Source organism: Dryobates pubescens, chromosome 10, assembly GCF_014839835.1.
Source record: "Dryobates pubescens isolate bDryPub1 chromosome 10, bDryPub1.pri, whole genome shotgun sequence".
Taxonomy (NCBI): Eukaryota; Metazoa; Chordata; class Aves; order Piciformes; family Picidae; genus Dryobates; species Dryobates pubescens.
In genome coordinates this window covers 34,750,534-34,768,148 of record NC_071621.1, presented here as the reverse complement: position 1 = coordinate 34,768,148, position 17,615 = coordinate 34,750,534, and the positions used below count along the sequence as shown (strand labels likewise).

General features: G+C 42.9%; 1 protein-coding gene across 7 annotated transcripts in view; it reads left to right on the top strand.

Annotated features, from left to right (window-relative positions):
- FAT3 (FAT atypical cadherin 3) overlaps window positions 1-17,615 on the top strand; it is a 475,061-nt gene that overhangs the window by 101,999 nt on the left and 355,447 nt on the right. For all 7 annotated transcript variants that reach the window (XM_054164880.1, XM_054164877.1, XM_054164879.1 and 4 more), the window contains exon 2: window positions 3-3,314. In XM_054164880.1, coding sequence (XP_054020855.1) covers window positions 20-3,314 — 3,295 coding nt within the window. In that variant the 5' untranslated portion in view covers window positions 3-19. The remainder of the gene's footprint in view (window positions 1-2; window positions 3,315-17,615) is intronic.

Genomic DNA, 17,615 nt, shown 5'->3' with positions numbered 1-17,615 from the left:
AGGGTGAAAGAATGATGTGATGGAGATGACTATGGGCCGCTGGTCAGGCTCACGGCCACCTCCGCCATGCCTTGCCCTTCTGATTGTCAAGCTCCTGGCCTCTGTTTGCCAGGTAGTGCATGGGACCGTCCCACTTGGCTTTCACTTTACACATTCCACTTACAATGCCACGGTGTATGAGAATTCTGCCGCCAGGACCTACGTCAACAGTCAGACAAGGATGGGCATTACTTTGGCTGACCTTTCGTGGGATATCAAGTACAGGATTGTGTCAGGTGATGATGAGGGATTTTTTAAAGCAGAGGAAGTCATCATTGCTGACTTTTGCTTCCTAAGAATAAGGACTAAAGGAGGGAATTCAGCTATATTGAACAGAGAAATCCAGGACAACTATTTATTGATGGTGAAAGGGACTGTCAGAGGAGAGGACTTGGAAGCATGGACAAAAGTGAACATCCAGGTTTTGGATATGAATGACTTAAGGCCTTTGTTTTCGCCAACCACATACTCTGTCACGATAGCAGAGAGCACTCCTTTAAGGACTAGCATCGCACAGGTGACCGCGACAGATGCGGATATTGGGTCCAACGGTGAATTTTATTATTACTTCAAAAACAAAGTTGATCTCTTCTCCGTTCATCCTACAAGCGGTGTTATCTCCTTAAGCGGCCGCTTAAACTACGACGAGAAAAACAGGTACGACCTTGAGATTCTGGCCGTGGACCGCGGGATGAAGCTTTACGGAAACAATGGTGTAAGCAGCACTGCCAAGCTTTATGTTCACATTGAACGGATCAATGAACATGCCCCGACAATAAATGTAGTAACCCACATTCCCTTCCCATCAGACAAGGAGCCTACCTATGCAATTGTTAACATTGATGACCAAGATGAAGGAGCCAATGGAGAAATAGAATCTGTTTCTATTGTGGCTGGAGATCCACTAGAGCAGTTCTTTCTGACTAAAGAAGGTAAATGGATGAATGAGTACAAAATCAAAGAAAGAAAACCTATTGACTGGGACAGCTTCCCGTATGGTTATAACCTGACTCTCCAAGCAAAGGATAAAGGATCTCCTCAGAAGTTTTCTGCGGTCAAACTGGTCCACATTGCTAGTCCCAAGAAAGAGAGCATCCCCCTGAAATTTGAAAAGGAATCATACGATTTTTTGATCAGTGAGTTTTCACCTCCTGGTGTAGTGGTTGCAGTAGTTAGGCTGATGCCTGAGCCACAGGGTGTGGAATACAAATTATCTCCAGGGGAGGAAGCTGAGTATTTTAAGATCAATGTCAACACCGGCCTTATTACTACTGCTCGCCCTTTGAAAATCATTGAGAAGGACCTCTATGAATTAGAAGTGTATACGAACAAAGGCGCTGACCTGAAAGCACAGGTTACCGTCAGGTTAGAAGATGCCAACGATCACACTCCAGAATTCCAGCAGCCCTCCTACAGCTCATTCGTCAATGAGAGTGTCCCCGTGGGGTCCAGCGTTCTGGCAGTTTCAGCAGTCGATGAAGACAGGGGAGAGAATGGGTACATAACATACAGCATTGCCAGTCTGAACTCCCTACCGTTTACAATAAACCAATTTACAGGTGTCATCAGCACATCTGAGGAACTGGATTTTGAATCCTCACCAGAAAGTTACAGGTTCATTGTGAGAGCGTCCGACTGGGGTTCTCCCTACCGCCATGAAAGCGAGGTGAATGTCACCATATACATAGGCAATGTCAATGACAACAAACCCCTCTTTGAAAAAGTGGCATGTCAGGGAGTGATTTCTTCTGATTTTCCCGTTGGTGGTCACATCACTGCTGTTTCTGCTATAGACATAGATGAGTTAGAGCTCGTCAAGTACAAAATCATTTCTGGAAATGAGCTTGGCATTTTTTATTTAAATCCTGACTCTGGTGTCCTGCAGCTTAAAAAATCTCTAATTAATTCTGGCATAAAGAACAGCAATTTTGGCCTTAAGATAACGGCAACTGATGGAGAGAACTTTGCTGATGCCATGTTTGTTAATATATCAGTAGTTCATGGGAAAGTGTCTTCAAAGACATTTAGCTGCAGAGAAACCAGAGTTGCTCAGAAGCTAGCAGAAAAGTTACTTAAAAAGGCAAAAGCAAATGTGAAGCTGAATTTGGAAGATGGTTTTCTTGATTTTTATTCAGTGAATAGGCAGGCACCACATTTTGATAAATCCTTCCCTACTGATGTAAAGGTTTCAGAGGATCTGCCTGTTGGTGCCACCATCCTGAGGATAAGAGCCTATGATGGAGACTCAGGCTTTAATGGGAGAGTACTTTATACAATTTCTGATGGTAATATAGATAGTTGTTTCAACATTGACATGGAGACCGGGGTGCTTAATGTTCTTATGCCCTTGGATCGTGAAAAAACAGAGCTCTATCTCCTTAATATCACAATTTATGATTTAGGTAAGCCCCAGAAATCTGCATGGAGACTGTTGACTGTCACTGTGGAGGATGCAAACGACAACAAGCCTGTGTTTTTACAGGACAGTTACTCAGTTAATATTTTAGAAAGTACAAGTCTTGGTACAGAGATAATCCAGGTAGAAGCCAGAGATAAAGACCTAGGATCTAATGGTGAAGTGACTTACTCAGTTCTGACAGACAGCCATCAATTTGCCATCAACAGTTCCACAGGGATGGTGTATGTGGCAGATCAACTAGACCGGGAATCAAAAGCAAACTACACGCTGAAGATTGAGGCTAAGGACAAAGCAGAGAGTGGCCATCAGCAGTTTTCTGTTGTGCCTCTGAAGGTTTTTTTGGATGATGTCAATGATTGCTCCCCAGCCTTTATACCATCCAGCTACAACGTTAAGGTCCTCGAGGACCTGCCGGTTGGCACTGTGATAGCTTGGTTGGAAACTCACGATCCAGATCTTGGCTTGGGAGGTCAAGTTCGTTACTCGCTGGTGAACGATTACAACGGGCGGTTCGAGATAGACAAAGCGAGCGGCGCCATCCGCCTGAACAAAGAGCTCGATTACGAGAAGCAGCAGTTCTACAACCTGACCGTGCGTGCCAAGGACAAGGGGCGCCCGGTTTCTCTCTCTTCTGTTTCTTTTGTGGAGGTTGAAGTGGTGGATGTTAATGAAAATCTCTATACTCCCTATTTTCCTGACTTTGCTGTCGTTGGATCTGTAAAGGAAAACTCCCGCATTGGTACAAGCGTTTTGCAAGTTGTTGCTCGAGATGAGGACTCTGGAAGGGATGGAGAGATCCAGTATTCCATCAGGGATGGCAGTGGCCTGGGGAGATTCAGCATAGACGAAGAAACTGGTGAGTTTTGTTTCTAGCCTCCTTTTCTTTTCATAGAGGGTTTTGCAAAAGCCAAGTTAAGGCATAGTTATGTTCTAGCCTTAGCAAGAACTTCAGTTCTTCTTAACAGGCAAGATAAAGTGATAAATAATGATTTTCCAGGCACGGCCATGACATGATTTAATTACCTGGTTACATTCATTACTCTCTGGGTGTGAAACAATGTACATTCCTTTTCAGCAGCTATGTGATGACTCCATTTAGAAAATGGTGATAGTTCTGGAATGACTCGCTTCTGTATTATCTGTTGATCATGGTAAATTACTCGGGTCACCTCCACAGAGTCGCGGCACTCGTGACCTTGAATGCGGTGTTAAACCTGACGAGAGGAAATAAGGAGCATGAAACAAGAGTTATTTCATCCTAAAGCCTATTTGTGGTCTTGTTCTTATTGTTGTTGAGAGTAATATTTCCTGGGATTTAACAGTCTGGAATGATATGCCATTCTGTATAATATGCTTCCTTCTAGCACATCATTCGTCAGTGTTGGCATGCTTGTGTAAACGTAGAAATACAGGGACAGGTGCTTAGCTGTAAACCCAACTGTCTTAGCTTGTCTTTGGTGGTGCTGGTATTCTGAACATCGATGTTAGAAGGCAGTAGTGATAGAGTGAAGATTTTTAGAGCTTTGAACTTCACTGCCATGCCACCCTATTGGAAAATGTGGAAAGTACTTCATATAAAAGGCTGTCTAATAAAACCCTTACAAAGTGGCTGTTCAAATATCTTCGGGCTGTTGGGAGTAACGGTGCAGCTGTGGTACTAGAATCAAGGGGAAATTAAAAAATATTAGTCAACAGTTTCAGAAACTGTATTAAGCATGCTAGGTCTGTGAGTTTACTGTGGTTTAAGCAGACTTTGTATGTATTTTCCTAAAGCTTTTAATTGAGAATGTGGTATTAAAACATAAGATTAAAATGTATGTTTTGGCAAATCCAAACTGTTTAATCAAATGTCAACTTTCTAAACTGAACATTATGAAAAACAGATGACATTGCAAATGCTGTGGATCGTGTCTGAGGATAAGCAGCGCTAAATATTTTTATTCTATTTGTGCTGTAGTCTCGCTGCTGCAGCTGTTCACAGATGATAGTCAGAACTTGGTGTCCGTGAACATCAAAGTTGAGTGTCAGAAGTCAAAAGGGCAGCTACTCTAATTTCCAGAAACGTTAAGAGCTTGCATATCCTGCAGTGCTGAATAGCAGTTGAAGGCATTCAGGCAGCATTCTATAGGCAGCTGAGCAGGGATTTCAATCCTCAGCTCCTGCATTTGAAAATTTTGGCCATCCTGCTTATTGAGTATCATCAATTCCAGCTAAACAGGTTCTTTACAAAGCAGTGGGAGATGGGTTTCATGTTTGCAATAGAAGAGAGGGTAGATTTTCCTCATTTGTCTTTTTCATTCCTTCCTCTTCATTGCTTTAATGATTTGACTCAATGATCTTAAAGGTCTTTTCAAACCTGAATTGATTCTGTGATCGATCCAAATGCTCCAGTATTAATCTGGAAATTTCAGGATTCAGCATTTATTGAATTGAGAGGGATTAATAGGGAGAGTTAGGTTAGTTCATGTCTTAATTAACCAGCAGTTTGTACCTACTGCCTGGACTAGTAGGGGCAGTAGCCTATAACAAATTAGGGCCCCTGTTCAGTAGAGTACAAATCGTGTTTTGACCTGAGTGGGAATTGTACTCAGTATTCCACATTAAGTGTACTTGGTTTGTTTTGAAATCTAGTTTGTGGAGATAAAAATCCTCCATAATCCCTTGAACTTGTATTCTATGTATTCTATGTTTGTGAGAACTTTGAAAGTTGCAAATATTTGTCTACCTTCTGAACCTTCATGAGTATTTTTGTGGAAAAGTACGATCCTCTGCTGTTCCAGAAGACACTTGATAATCCAACAGACCAAAAGACTTTGTGATTCTTCTTTTATCTGTTTTCCCCAACTGTTCAATACAACCCAAGCCTTCCCTAAACCAGTTCAGAGAACGCTTGGGTGCAGCCAGGACAATGTGGAGAGCAGGGCTTGAGGGTTCAGCAGTTGCTCCACGTTGAGCTGTCCTAACCTGAGTGCAGAATTTGACCTGCTGTGTCAAATAGGACACAGCATTAATACTCTGCTATCGAACTGTGGCAACTTCAATGCTGCTGAATGATGAATCACCTTTCTAGCTGTAGCAAAGAGCTCAAGTCACATACTGAATTAATTTACAAAGAGAGAGCTGTTTATTTACTTTCGGCACAGTTAATTTGTCACTTTTAAACTGACCAGCTCTATTGGCTTATGCACCATCTCTCCTGAAATTTGTGAAGGTAAGCAGGAGTGGGAAGTACAACAAATCAATATTTTTGGCTGCTGCCTTAATGAAAAGAAGACTGCAGTATCCATTATATCATTAGGATATTAACTGGGCCAAATTCATCCTGATATGTGAGTAGGCTGGACTCCAAGTCAGCCTGTGCTTTCAGCAAAATTCTGCTTGAGTGCATTCTTTCTTTTCTTTTGCAATATTCTGTCTTAATGGTGGCAGCCCATGTGCTGAGTGAGATGTGCCTGTGTTCCTCAAGACTCCAAGGAGAGGAAATGGTGCACAGACACCCGAGGAGCAGCTGGCCTGCATGGTGATCCACACCATGCTGCTGCATGCTCCTTGGCACAGTAGCATTGTTCTTGTTGCGGTATAGATGTACAGAAGTGCATATAGGTGCATCTTACTGGCATTTGCTGTGAGTTCCACAACAGGGTGTTCTTCATACAGGTCTGGACTGTGGTTTGTGGTCAGCAAGCTGGGGATTCTCCTCCATGGTGACCAATGTGAATCTCTATGCACAGGATATATGTGCAAATCTTGGTTCTGTTGGAGTTTGGCAAGAGATGTGCCAAGGGGATGAGCCTGGGATTTCCTTCCCACGGTGCTGCTCTTTGCCTTCTGTCATGGAGAATCAGTTTTGAGGATTATCAGTGTGTTGCAGCATATACTGCTAAATACTCTAGTTCTTATGTGGTAGTAACCAGAGGCCTAGCAGGTGTTTGCCAGCTAGAAGTATTTGGTGAAATTAAATTTTACATGTATTTGGTCCCACAGCCTTGTGAATCACTTCCCAATTTGTTTCAGTGGATTTACTTTCCTTTTCCAGGAGGCAGAGCCAGTAGAAATTTGTAAATCAGTAAAATATCTTGAAGTAGAAGGCAGCAGTTCCTGACCTCATCCAGCTTCATCTCTGGATTCCGACTGGTGTCTTAGCCAGCAGACTAAATTCTCCTGGGTTTACAGCTCAAGCATAATTTGTAGCTAAAAAAGCTGGTTTAAGAGTTTTCTAAGGGTTAAAAAAAAAAACCAACAAACCACAAACAGACAACTTCTTTTTTAACAGCAGACTCCTGCCTGGATGGAGATTGAGTTTGCCACCAGCTTAGGTGTATGGTTCAGTCATTGATGACCCTGTCTTTGTTGGCCTCTTTATTGACTGGGGTGTAAATGTTATGAGCATGCCATTTAAGAGCCCTGCACTGAGGGACACATAAAGTGATCCTGCCATTTATGCATTCTTTTTTAAGTTCTGTCTCCTCTAAAAAAATGGTTTTTTTTCCCCCCTTGTATCCTCATTCTCTTGGACTCCAGGGATGTAATGTATATGATGAAATACGGTTATCTACAGTCAGAACTAGTCACTGCAGGCTTTCCTCATAGTCAACAGAGAGAAATGGGCAATTAAGAAACATGATTCATTTTACCCTACAGTAAAAATATGAAATAAATTAGATGAATCATGCTCTAAAACTGTGCAGAGGTCCTTGTATAACTAGCTCTGAGGTAGAGGTATACACTAAACACCCTGGATTTCTGAGATGTAAGCCAGTTGTGTTAACTCTAAACAAACTGTAAACAAGAATATATGCTGTCAGGTTTACATGGTAAGTAATCTGTGATGACTCTTCTCAGTAAGATCAATAATTTTAGCCTGATTTCAGGGAGTTGTCTCTCAATAAGAAACCCACACATGAAAGCTCCTCTAGGAAGAAAAAGATTTTTAAGAGTTATCTATAGAAAGTCATCAAGATCTGATGTTTTGATCTTAGTTGTGGAAGTGGGTTGTAATGTTCTCCTTATGCAACACAAGGGCTATGGAGAAGCTTGAGCTATTTCTTCATCTCTAGTACTACTTCCCTTCTGCTCTGTTCCTCTACACTCCTCACCAGCCTGCTAATTGTAGCTCCTTAGAAGAGAATTGTGTAAAACCCCCTTTGTACTTTCAGTTTGTTGTAGCACGAAATCACTGAATCACAGAATCACCAAGGTTGGAATTGACCTCAAAGATCACCAAGTCCAACCCATCACCACAGACCTCATGACTAAACCATGGCACCAAGTGCCACGTCCAATCCCCTCTTGAACACCTCCAGGAGATGAACACAAATTTGTTAAATATTTGTTTTGGGATGACAGTGTGCTCTGAGTTTTTCATCACAGTGATAGCTCTTATAGATGAAACTGCATGATGTCTGTGAAAACCTGGATTTTCTCAGCCTTGTAGTGCTGATGCTGCAGCAAAGTGGTGTATTTTTGCTGTCTCAGGAGCTGATGGTGAATCCAACAAAAGCACACAGGTTTACACTACCACCTACCTTGGGTGACTAAATACCTTCTTGTCTGGCTGCAGTGGGGACTTGGACAACTACCAAGACTTCTCAACTTCTCCAAAGGTTGAGTGAGATGAGATCAGTCCTAGCCTGCATGCTGACGTTTCCTTTCTCATATTTTAATGATTTGTGGTTCAGCATTTTTGTCTCAAGCTCCGGTTTTCAGTCTGGCATGTGTTTCTACTCTGTGCACAGTTGACGTAACAGCCAGGCACTCAGAGAGTTTCTCTATTTCTCTCTACACTACCCGTGGATCTACTACCAACAGCAAATGGCTTAAATGAGTTCCAGAGGAGCAGAGAGACTGGACTTCTGTAGGCTTGACTGGAGTTGATGTGGGATGCAAGGAATGGCTTGGCACCGCATAGGTGGGAAAAGTGAAGCAGGAAGTCTTTTCCTGCTTCTCAGGAAAGGTTTGAAATGTCTTAAGTACCATTGGAATTGAATAGAGAGATAAAATAGTGGTATTAATTAAATGCTATGGGGATCTTCAGTGTTCCTGCAAAGCCCATAAGCATGGGGAGGTTTAGGCTGGAGGTTAGGAGGAAGTTTTACACAGAGAGAGTGATTGCCCACTGGAATGGGCTGCCTGAGGAGGTGGTGGGGTCGCCGTTGCTGGGGGTGTTCAGGGCGAGGCTTGACAGGATGCTTGGTTGTATGGTTTAGTTGATTAGGTGGTGTTGGATGATAGGTTGGACATGATGATCTCGAAGGTCTCTTCCAACCTGCTTAATTCTATTCTATTCTATTCTATTCTACCTTACATCCTCTTTTTCTGTCTTAAGCAATACTTTCAAAATTTACTGACTCCATTTCCTAAGGGTATTCAGGAGTCTGAGTCCCCTGGTTTTCATTGGGACTTTTAAGTTTAGGCCTTGGGTGGCACTAGTTTCCACCCCTCTGAAGGCCCTTTAATAAGAACACAAGCTGGAGATGACCCTATTAACCTGTTACCTTTTGCTGCTTTCAGCCCTGAAACTCAAATGAATAAGCCAATCCTGTCTTTCTCAGTGCTGAAATCTTGACGTTCCTATTGAATTGAGATGAAGTTTAAATTAGTACAGACTCCATAGATACATTAAGGGTGCCAAGGATAGCAGTCTGATCTTCTGCTTTGATACCTTTTAAGGTACCCCAGGAGTGAGGGAAATTCATGACGAACTGTGGCTCGAGTCTTAAAAGAAGCCAGTTGGTGTTGGAAAACCCTAATCATGCCTTCAAATGACTAATAATAGCAACTAGAAACACCAGATGATATATTTTACAATAAACCAGACCTGCCTGCACTGTTATATCTGTTTGGCAGAAGGGAATAAATGTATTGCTTCAGAGCCCTTACATCTTGTCACCATCTCCTAAAAGTTTTCGGTTATTGTGTATGCAGGCTGAAGGATACTTTCATTTATTGCAATTTGAGTGGTCTGATAAATATTTATGTAGGACTGTTACCAGCATTTCCTTGAAACAAAATCAAGTGAAAATGAAAATGGTTTGTAATATGTGATTTTTTTCCCTCACGCTTGTTCAATTTTGTTTGGAGAAGAGGAGGCTCAGGGGAGACCTTATGGGATGGATGATAGGAAGAGATTCTTCACAGAAAGAGTGATTGGCCATTGGAATGTGCTGCCCAAGGAGTTGGTGGAATCACCATCACTGGAAGTATTTAAAATAAGACTGGATGAGGCACTTAATGCCATGGTTCAGTTGATTAGATGGTATTGGGTGGTAGGTTGGACCTGATGATCTCCAAGGTCTTTTCCAACCTGGTTAATTCTGTATTCTGCAAAACGTGTAGGAACTAGTGGATAAATCTGGGCAGACTCAGTGGTAGAACTTAATTCATTATAAAGTTTTGAGGCATTAGTCTTGTGGATGTTCTTCATTTTCCTGGTAAGTGTAGGCAAATTTCATTGCCCAGAGCCAATATTTCAGAGTTGCTTAATTATCTCAGGCTTCTAAACCCATTAACTTCAAAGTAACTTCAAGCTGCATAGCAAGAGAACTACCAGTGGGTGTTGCTTGGAGGTGGATCAAGAAAAGGGGATGCTCACAGGGGAGAAATATGCAGCAGCTACTTGGGACTGAGATTCTTGGTGTTCATCCTGGTCATGATGGCTTTCCTGAGCAGCCTCTCTGAGAAGGAGCATACCAGATGGATCACAGAGCCCAAAACCTGGTCTGTCATCCTATATCTGTGTCAGGCACGAATAAAGCATTCCTGGGAGCAGCTATTTCTGTGGTACTATTATCATTGTTCTGTGAGTTATCTCTGGCAGCTTCTGATAGTGCAAGCTTGCCTTCATTTATGATTTCCAGTTTTAGGAAAGTGTTAACATTTTCCTCTAAAACTGGCTGTGATGGAAAACCCAAGGCTTTTCTTTTTGTCAGTTCTGTGGCTGTGTGTTTATAATTTCTGTGATATTTGTATCTGCAGATTAGCAAAGGAGCAAGTTTGTCTTGGTTTCACTGGAGTGAATTTGTTTAACTTTTGATTTAATAACATGAACCCTAACATAATGCATCTGCTTACTATAATATGTACTTTAAAGGGCTGTTAGTATCACTCTGACACACTTTGGAAGTTTCCTGAGTGAGGCCAGTCATGCAGAGTTGTTCCATTCAAGTTGTTCAGCTCTCTTGGCTTTGTATTTTTATAGCTAGCTGTAATTTGCATGGTTTCCCTTCTCTGGAAAATACATACAAAATCACATTTATTGCTAAAGATGCTTCTGATGGTGGGGTGTGTTATCTCAATCTCAAAGTCTTTTATTGATTAATAAAGAAATGTGCAGTATGCATTTCTTCCTAAGGGAAGAACTAGTTACCTTTTATCACACTTGAGATTTGTTTCTCAGAATATTTTTACTGTCTGTTTTGTTATTGTTATATATTTTGTTACTTAGTGTGTAAGTCCAGAAGTGACTCTTATTCTATCCTACACATCATCACCCATTAGGTTATACCCAGCTGTTCCTGCAGAAAGCTTTTGTCCAAAGTGACAGTGAAGGGACCAAAGCACAAGGCAGTCAGTTAGATGATACTAAAGGAATGCTGACTTCCAGTGTCTGATGCTCAGTCTGAGCATCTGAGCACCAGCTTTATCCTGGCATCACTTCAGACCATGATCTACCTTCCCATGTGAGCAATTCATGATACTTCAGAGGTAACTGGAGAAAAATCCATTTTAGCTCTTCCAAAGTACCAACAGAAGCCCAGGGGCATTGAGAGGTGATGTTGTTAATGCAGAACTGCAAGCTTATGAGCATATAGAAGACAATACAAGCAGTCCTGTCCTCCTGGGATGTACAGAGGAGGATGTTTGAACAGTGTAAAAGATTATGGGGAACCACTTTGGTGTACTGCCTAATCTTTTACTGAAACAAGGCCAAAAGAGAGGAATCTCCAGTGGTGAATAAAATGGAGGACACAACCTGCTGTTTGACCCTTGCAGCAGGTTTTGTAGCTTTTTAAGAAGCAGTAGAGCTAGACGGACTTAATCAGGAATTTATGGGTGGTTACACTCTACTGATGAAAAATCAAAGTCTGTGTTGCTCTTCTGCTTGCTCAGTGCATAGGCAGGCTCCAGGATTTACCTCCCAAGCTGGGTAAAAAGGTACTTCTTACAAGGCTGTTTGCAGTTCAAAGACTACAAGTAATGGTGAATCAGGCACTTGCTTGGCAAGCTCTTCCAGTCTTTCATTGCTCTCATTGCTAAAAAATGTGTCATATTTAAAGCTATTTGCCTAATGTCAGTGTTCAAGTCTTGGAACACCAGAACAAGAGGACACAGTCTCAAGCTGCACCAGGGGAGGTTTAGGCTGGATGTTAGGAGAAAGTTCTTCACAGAAAGAGAGATTGGCCTTTGGAATGGGCTGCTCAGGGAGGTGGTGGAGTCACCATCACTGGAGGTGTTTGAAAAGAGACTGGATGAAGCACTTGGTGCCATGGTTTAGTTGATTAGATGGTGTTGGGTGACAGGTTGGACTTGATCTATTCTTGATCTATTCTATTCAAGGGAAAAATGAAACTTGAAAAGTCCTTTTGCTGTGAGATCTCTTTCTACTCATGCATACATGTATACCTGAAGTAGATGTTTGGTGATGAGCTTCTATAGCTGGTGGAACAGATTCTTTCAATCTGTAGTTTGCTGTTTAATATAAACATCTTTATTACATTTCATACACTTATGGTGTCTTATTAGCACTGAAGTGTTGCCAGTAAGAAATAACTGAGAGAAAGCCAAACAGAGTGCATGTGGGGAGGGAGTTTTCTCCACAGTTGGTTTGCATTAGGTGTTTGCACTAATCCGTTTTTGTGTTACTCAAAGTTGTCCACTGGTGTTGACTTGAGCTTTTTGTCCACTGCTAAAAAACCAGGGGCAGATCAGTTCAGTTGTGATTAGGTGTTTGTCATATCTTTCTCTTTTTCTGGGGACATTTTGAGGACAGCTCTGCAGGCTCTGCATCTCCTGTGCTTTGCACAGAATGAGGGAGGGACATGAGATGGGAAACTCTATGATCACCAACTGGGTTGTGGGCTAGCCTCCCTGGCATGGTAATGAGGTGACATGGGGATTAAATTGGACACATAACATAGGGCAGTATTCATTTCACATGGCTTTGCTCTCCTGGTTAAATGTCTCATGTAGGTTGGACATAAACATGGTAGTTATCTAAGATGAGGTGAGTCCTGCCTCAGGAGGGGACTGGTGGTTGGGTGAGTCTTGGTGGTGGTACATGCCCTCTTCTCAGGCAAGTGTTGCTGCAGAGTGCCAGGGGAGTGGGAAGCATGGGAAGATGTAGTACTGTGGTTGATTTTTGCTGTAGTCTCTGTACTGGGGAAACTACAAAAAAGGGGGGGGGATTATGAGTCTGTACATTCCATCTGCCCATCCTCCAACTGAATGCCTGGGGACATGCTGTGGAGCTTACCTGCTCCACCATGTAGTTGTACATGTTTACTTTTTGGCTTCTGATGTCTGTACCCTGTCCTGAAGATACTAACCAGTGTCTTTGCAGCAAGCTGTGTCTCAAATGTGCACCTGTTCCCCACTGGTGACAGTCTGGTTATCACAAGCCCTCCTCGAGCGGGAGGCAGCCTGAAGCTACTTCTCTTGGGAAATGCTTTTCAGTTAGGTATTTTCATCTCGGAGTTGAGCAAAATGTTCTCGCTGTGTGTGTGTACGAGTGACAGTTCTGCAAGGTGACAGACTGGAGAGATGTGCAGCTCTGGAACTAAGGAGTTGCTGAGGTTTGGGTCTGGCTTGAGGTTTTGCCAATGAAAATCAGGTTTTAGTTATAAACTTGAGCTCGTGGCCATTAGCAGTGACGAATAATCATCCTAGCGCCTATAAAAAGTGAAATTAAACTGCTCTGCCTTAATTTATGTCAGGACTAATTGCAAAGAAGAGTTTACGGTGGCCTGAGAGTAATTTGAGGTTTCAATAACTGTGTTTTCACAATGTGACAGCTACATCTGCCAGTCTTTCACAATTGAAGCCTTCAGTTTTGCAGTTTTATCAAATTTGCATAGCAAATTAACTCCTGACTTCAGATTATTGCAGCCCATAATGAATTATATGCATCATTATTTGGGGATTTTTTCCCCTTCATTTGAAAGTTTTACTGAGAATCATGTTCTGCAGATGCAACTTTTCACATCAAAAATAGCTTTGCTTCCCAACACTGCTTCAGCTTAGCAGGTAAATGATGCAATGATAAAAAAAAACCAGACCCTAAATGTGAATCAGTTCCATTTTTAATAAGGGTGGGGTTTGGGTTTTTTTGGTTGTTTTCCCCAAAAAGCTTTATTTTTATGAGAGAGAAAAAACTATGGGATTTAATTAAATTTGCCAGAATACTTCACAGTCCCAGAACACCTTTCATCTAAAGTACACAAATGATTTTTTCACATTTTAATGAAGGAAGCTCTTTGATGTACCACATTTATGTAGTTTCCCATTTTCCTGAAAGGGTGTGAGAGGTGTAGATAAGTTAATAGTTTGATTCTTTTTCTTTGGGGGCAGTGAATAACAATGTGGAAATTCATTACAACTTGGTGTGTTCAGCATCTCTGTGATGAAGCTGTGCTTGACTGTATACTGTGCAGTACAGTATTACACTGCATACAGTGGTGGGTGGGACAGGTTTTTCTGACTCTCAGCATGTCCTTCCATGCAAGGCCACCCTTCTTACAATACTAAAGGTCTTGTAGCTGCTTTTAAAAGACCTAGATTTTATTGTTTCTTCTTGAGATGGTCTGTAAGAATGAACTGGTTTGTGCTGCACTACTACTGGCTATATGTTCGTTAGACATTCTTTTCACCTTGCCCTAGAATTAACCAGGTTGAAAAAGACCTTCAAGATCATCAAGACCAACCTATCACCCAGCACTGTCTAATCAACTAAACCATGGCAACAAGTGCCTCATCCAGTCTCCTCTTAAACACCTCCAGTGATGGTGACTCCACCACCTCCCTGGGCAGCACATTCCAATGGCCAATCTCTCTTTCTGGGAAGAACTTCTTCCTAACATCCAGCCTAAACCTCCCCTGGCACAGCTTGAGACTGTGTCCTCTTGTTTGGGTGCTGGTTGCCTGGGAGAGGAGACCAACCCCCACCTGGCTACAACCTCCCTTCAGGTAGTTGTAGACAGCAATGAGGTCTCCCCTGAGCCTCCTCTTCTCCAGGCTAAGCAACCCCAGCTCCCTCAGCCTCTCCTCACAGGGCTTGTGCTCAAGACCTCTTCTCAGCCTTGTTGCCCTTCTCTGGACACGTTCAAGTGTCTCAATGTCCTTCTTAAACTGAGGGGCCCAGAACTGGACACAGGACTCAAGGTGTGGCCTAACCAGTGCTGAGTACAGGGGCACCATGACTTCCCTGCTCCTGCTGGCCATGTTATTTCTGAGGCAGGCCAGGATGCCATTGGCCTTCTTGGCCACCTGGGCACACTGCTGGCTCATGTTCAGCCTACTCTCAACCAGTACCCCCAGGTCCCTTTCTGCCTGGCTGCTCTCCAGCCACTCTGACCCCAGCCTGTAGCACTGCATGGGGTTGTTGTGGCCAATGTGTAGAACACGACACTTAGATGTGTTCAATCTCATGCCCTTGGACTCTGCCCATCTGTCCAGCCTGTCAAGGTCCCTCTGCAGAGCTCTTCTACCCTCTAACAGATCAACACCTCCCCCAGCATTAAGCAGTAACTCCTAGGTGATGGCAGATTGCAGTCCAAACCAACATCAAGGATGAATGCAGCTTTCTCTGGAATGATATTTCTTTTTTGCTGTGGAGGAAAGAGCACTGGAGTGTCACAAGCACCATCAGCGTGACCCAATCCAGGGCTAGCTGGTCTGCCCATGGTGGCTTTTGGGGCTGCTGGTAGCTGGAATGCAATTGGAATGAAACCTCAGTGGGACTTTGGGGTTCATTCTTTGGGGCAGCACTGGGTGCTTGGAGCATCTGTGGGTTCTTCCCTGGGATAAGTCAGTCTCCCTTGCTTTAACCTTTCGCAGCTCCACTCTTCAGAGATACCCACCTCCTCCTGCTTAAGGAAATCCTGAATACAACAGATTCAGCCCACCTGAGCTACTTCCATTAGAAGCCTGACAAACTTTTAATGTGTGAGTTTTCCTTCCACAGTACCAGGGATGTGGAAGTGCGTTCTGTGCCTTCGTTATCTAAATGTAGAGCAAATTAATGGTGTATCTTCATCTCCACGATAAGCACTTACACCAGGCATGTGCTAATGAGACGAGATGCTGTCTGTGAGCCTGTGGCTCCATTACGTCTCAGTGTGCCTCTACCTTTAATGAGATATTGTCCTTTGAAGAATGTGTAGTTCAGTGTGGGCAGCTTCTGAGGTGTGAAGCTTCCTTCTGGAGAAAGCCAATATAATCAAAAAGGAAGACTGTGCCTATGGCAACATTTGGAGAGGAGATGAGGACTGTTTATGAGGCAGGAGCAGGATTGGCATTTAGCTGTGCTGGCTAAAGGGTAAATGGCAAAATCTCTTTAGTAAATGTTAATGAATTGAGGACTGGTGATTCTAGAGTTTGGCCCCTCACCAATTATTGTTGAAACCTGTGCTTAGTATCTAAATTTTATCTGAATTATCTGACCTATAAAAATTGAATTTGTTGATGCTGGAAGTAGAATAAAACACTTTGTGCTGGTGGAGGCTGCTGACTGTAGCCATTGCTGCAATGCAGAGTGCTGTACTGTTGTGTTGATAGGAGTGTAGAAGAGTTTGTGTTGTCTTTTAAACACTGGTGTGTTTACACAAACCTTTTGCATATGTTTCAGCTCTTTCATGGGGATTTCCTTTAATTGCTTAATCATTCATAATTAACATTAATCTATCACTGGCAAAGATAAAATCCAGCTAATTCTCAGAAAATCTGGTTCTCTTTCCCTCTCCTTACAAATTAAAACTCCTCTGATACCAGGTGGAAGCTCTGCCTAGACATTGAATGTGGTCAGAATTAACCATGTGGTCGCAGGGAGGATAAGCAGGCTGCTTTACACTGTCAAGTGTAATTCAGTCAAGTTTTACAGGAGGATTTGGACTCTCCTGGAAAGTGTCTGGAGGGATGGGAACCTCTGGCAAAGGAGGTGTGATTTCCTTTCCCTAGTCACCTGGATCTAGGAGACACCATTTTCCCTAGTGGGGTTCCTGAAGGGCTGATCTGTAGTGAGAAAAAAAACAATGAATGGTGAAAAAAACCCCAACAACAAGCCAGCTTTTTCTGTATTAACTTGAATTGCTTGAGAAGAATGCCACTGCTTCAGTAAAATGAGGCTGTGATTCCCTGCTTCCTTTAAACCTGATCTATCTGTTCTGACAACAGAGGCAGCCCTTTCCTGGTCCTAACTGCAGTGGCCAGTGGCTGGTTTGGTGTTTTTTTCATATAGACACTTGGCCAGCCAGTTCAAGGAAGCAATGAGAAGAATTCTCTTTGTTTTCTTGTTTGTGGGGGGTTTTTGTTTGTTTGTTTGTTTGTTCCTAATTATAAAAAAAGGGAAGGGATTTGTTTCCTGATTGGATTTATGGACCCTGCACACAGTAGGCATTTTGGTGGAGTTAGAGAAGAGAGATCAAGGACAAAGCTAAGGGTTGTGTTGCCCTTTCTTTGTCACCCCGTGGATTTGAGAGCATTCGTACACAGAGCTGCAGTGGTGTCACTGGTCTCATTAAAATTCATCTATGGACAACATACATAGAGAGAGATCATGTACAAACATTTGCAGCTTGTCCATACAGGAACTTTGTCATTCCCTGTTTTGCAGAGGGTGCTCCATGGAGAGTCATCCTGATGTGATTTTAGCAGGATGGAGGAATGGCTTGGGAATAACACATGGTGAGAGCTGCTGCTTTGGCCTGGCCTTGGTGTGGAAGAGGCAGCTGTGAGTGAGCAGGATATGAGCTACCATGGAGATTTGGTGTGTTAGCTGCTGAGGATGCTTATTTGCTGGGTGGTGTTTATGGTGTGGGGCCCTGAGCCTCGAGCGGAAATCGCAAGTCAGAGGAACCATCAGGGGGATAAAGCTCCATACTGCATGTTACAGAGAGAGATAAAATCCCTCTGGCAGTATGACTAACCTTTTCATGCCTCACTTTAC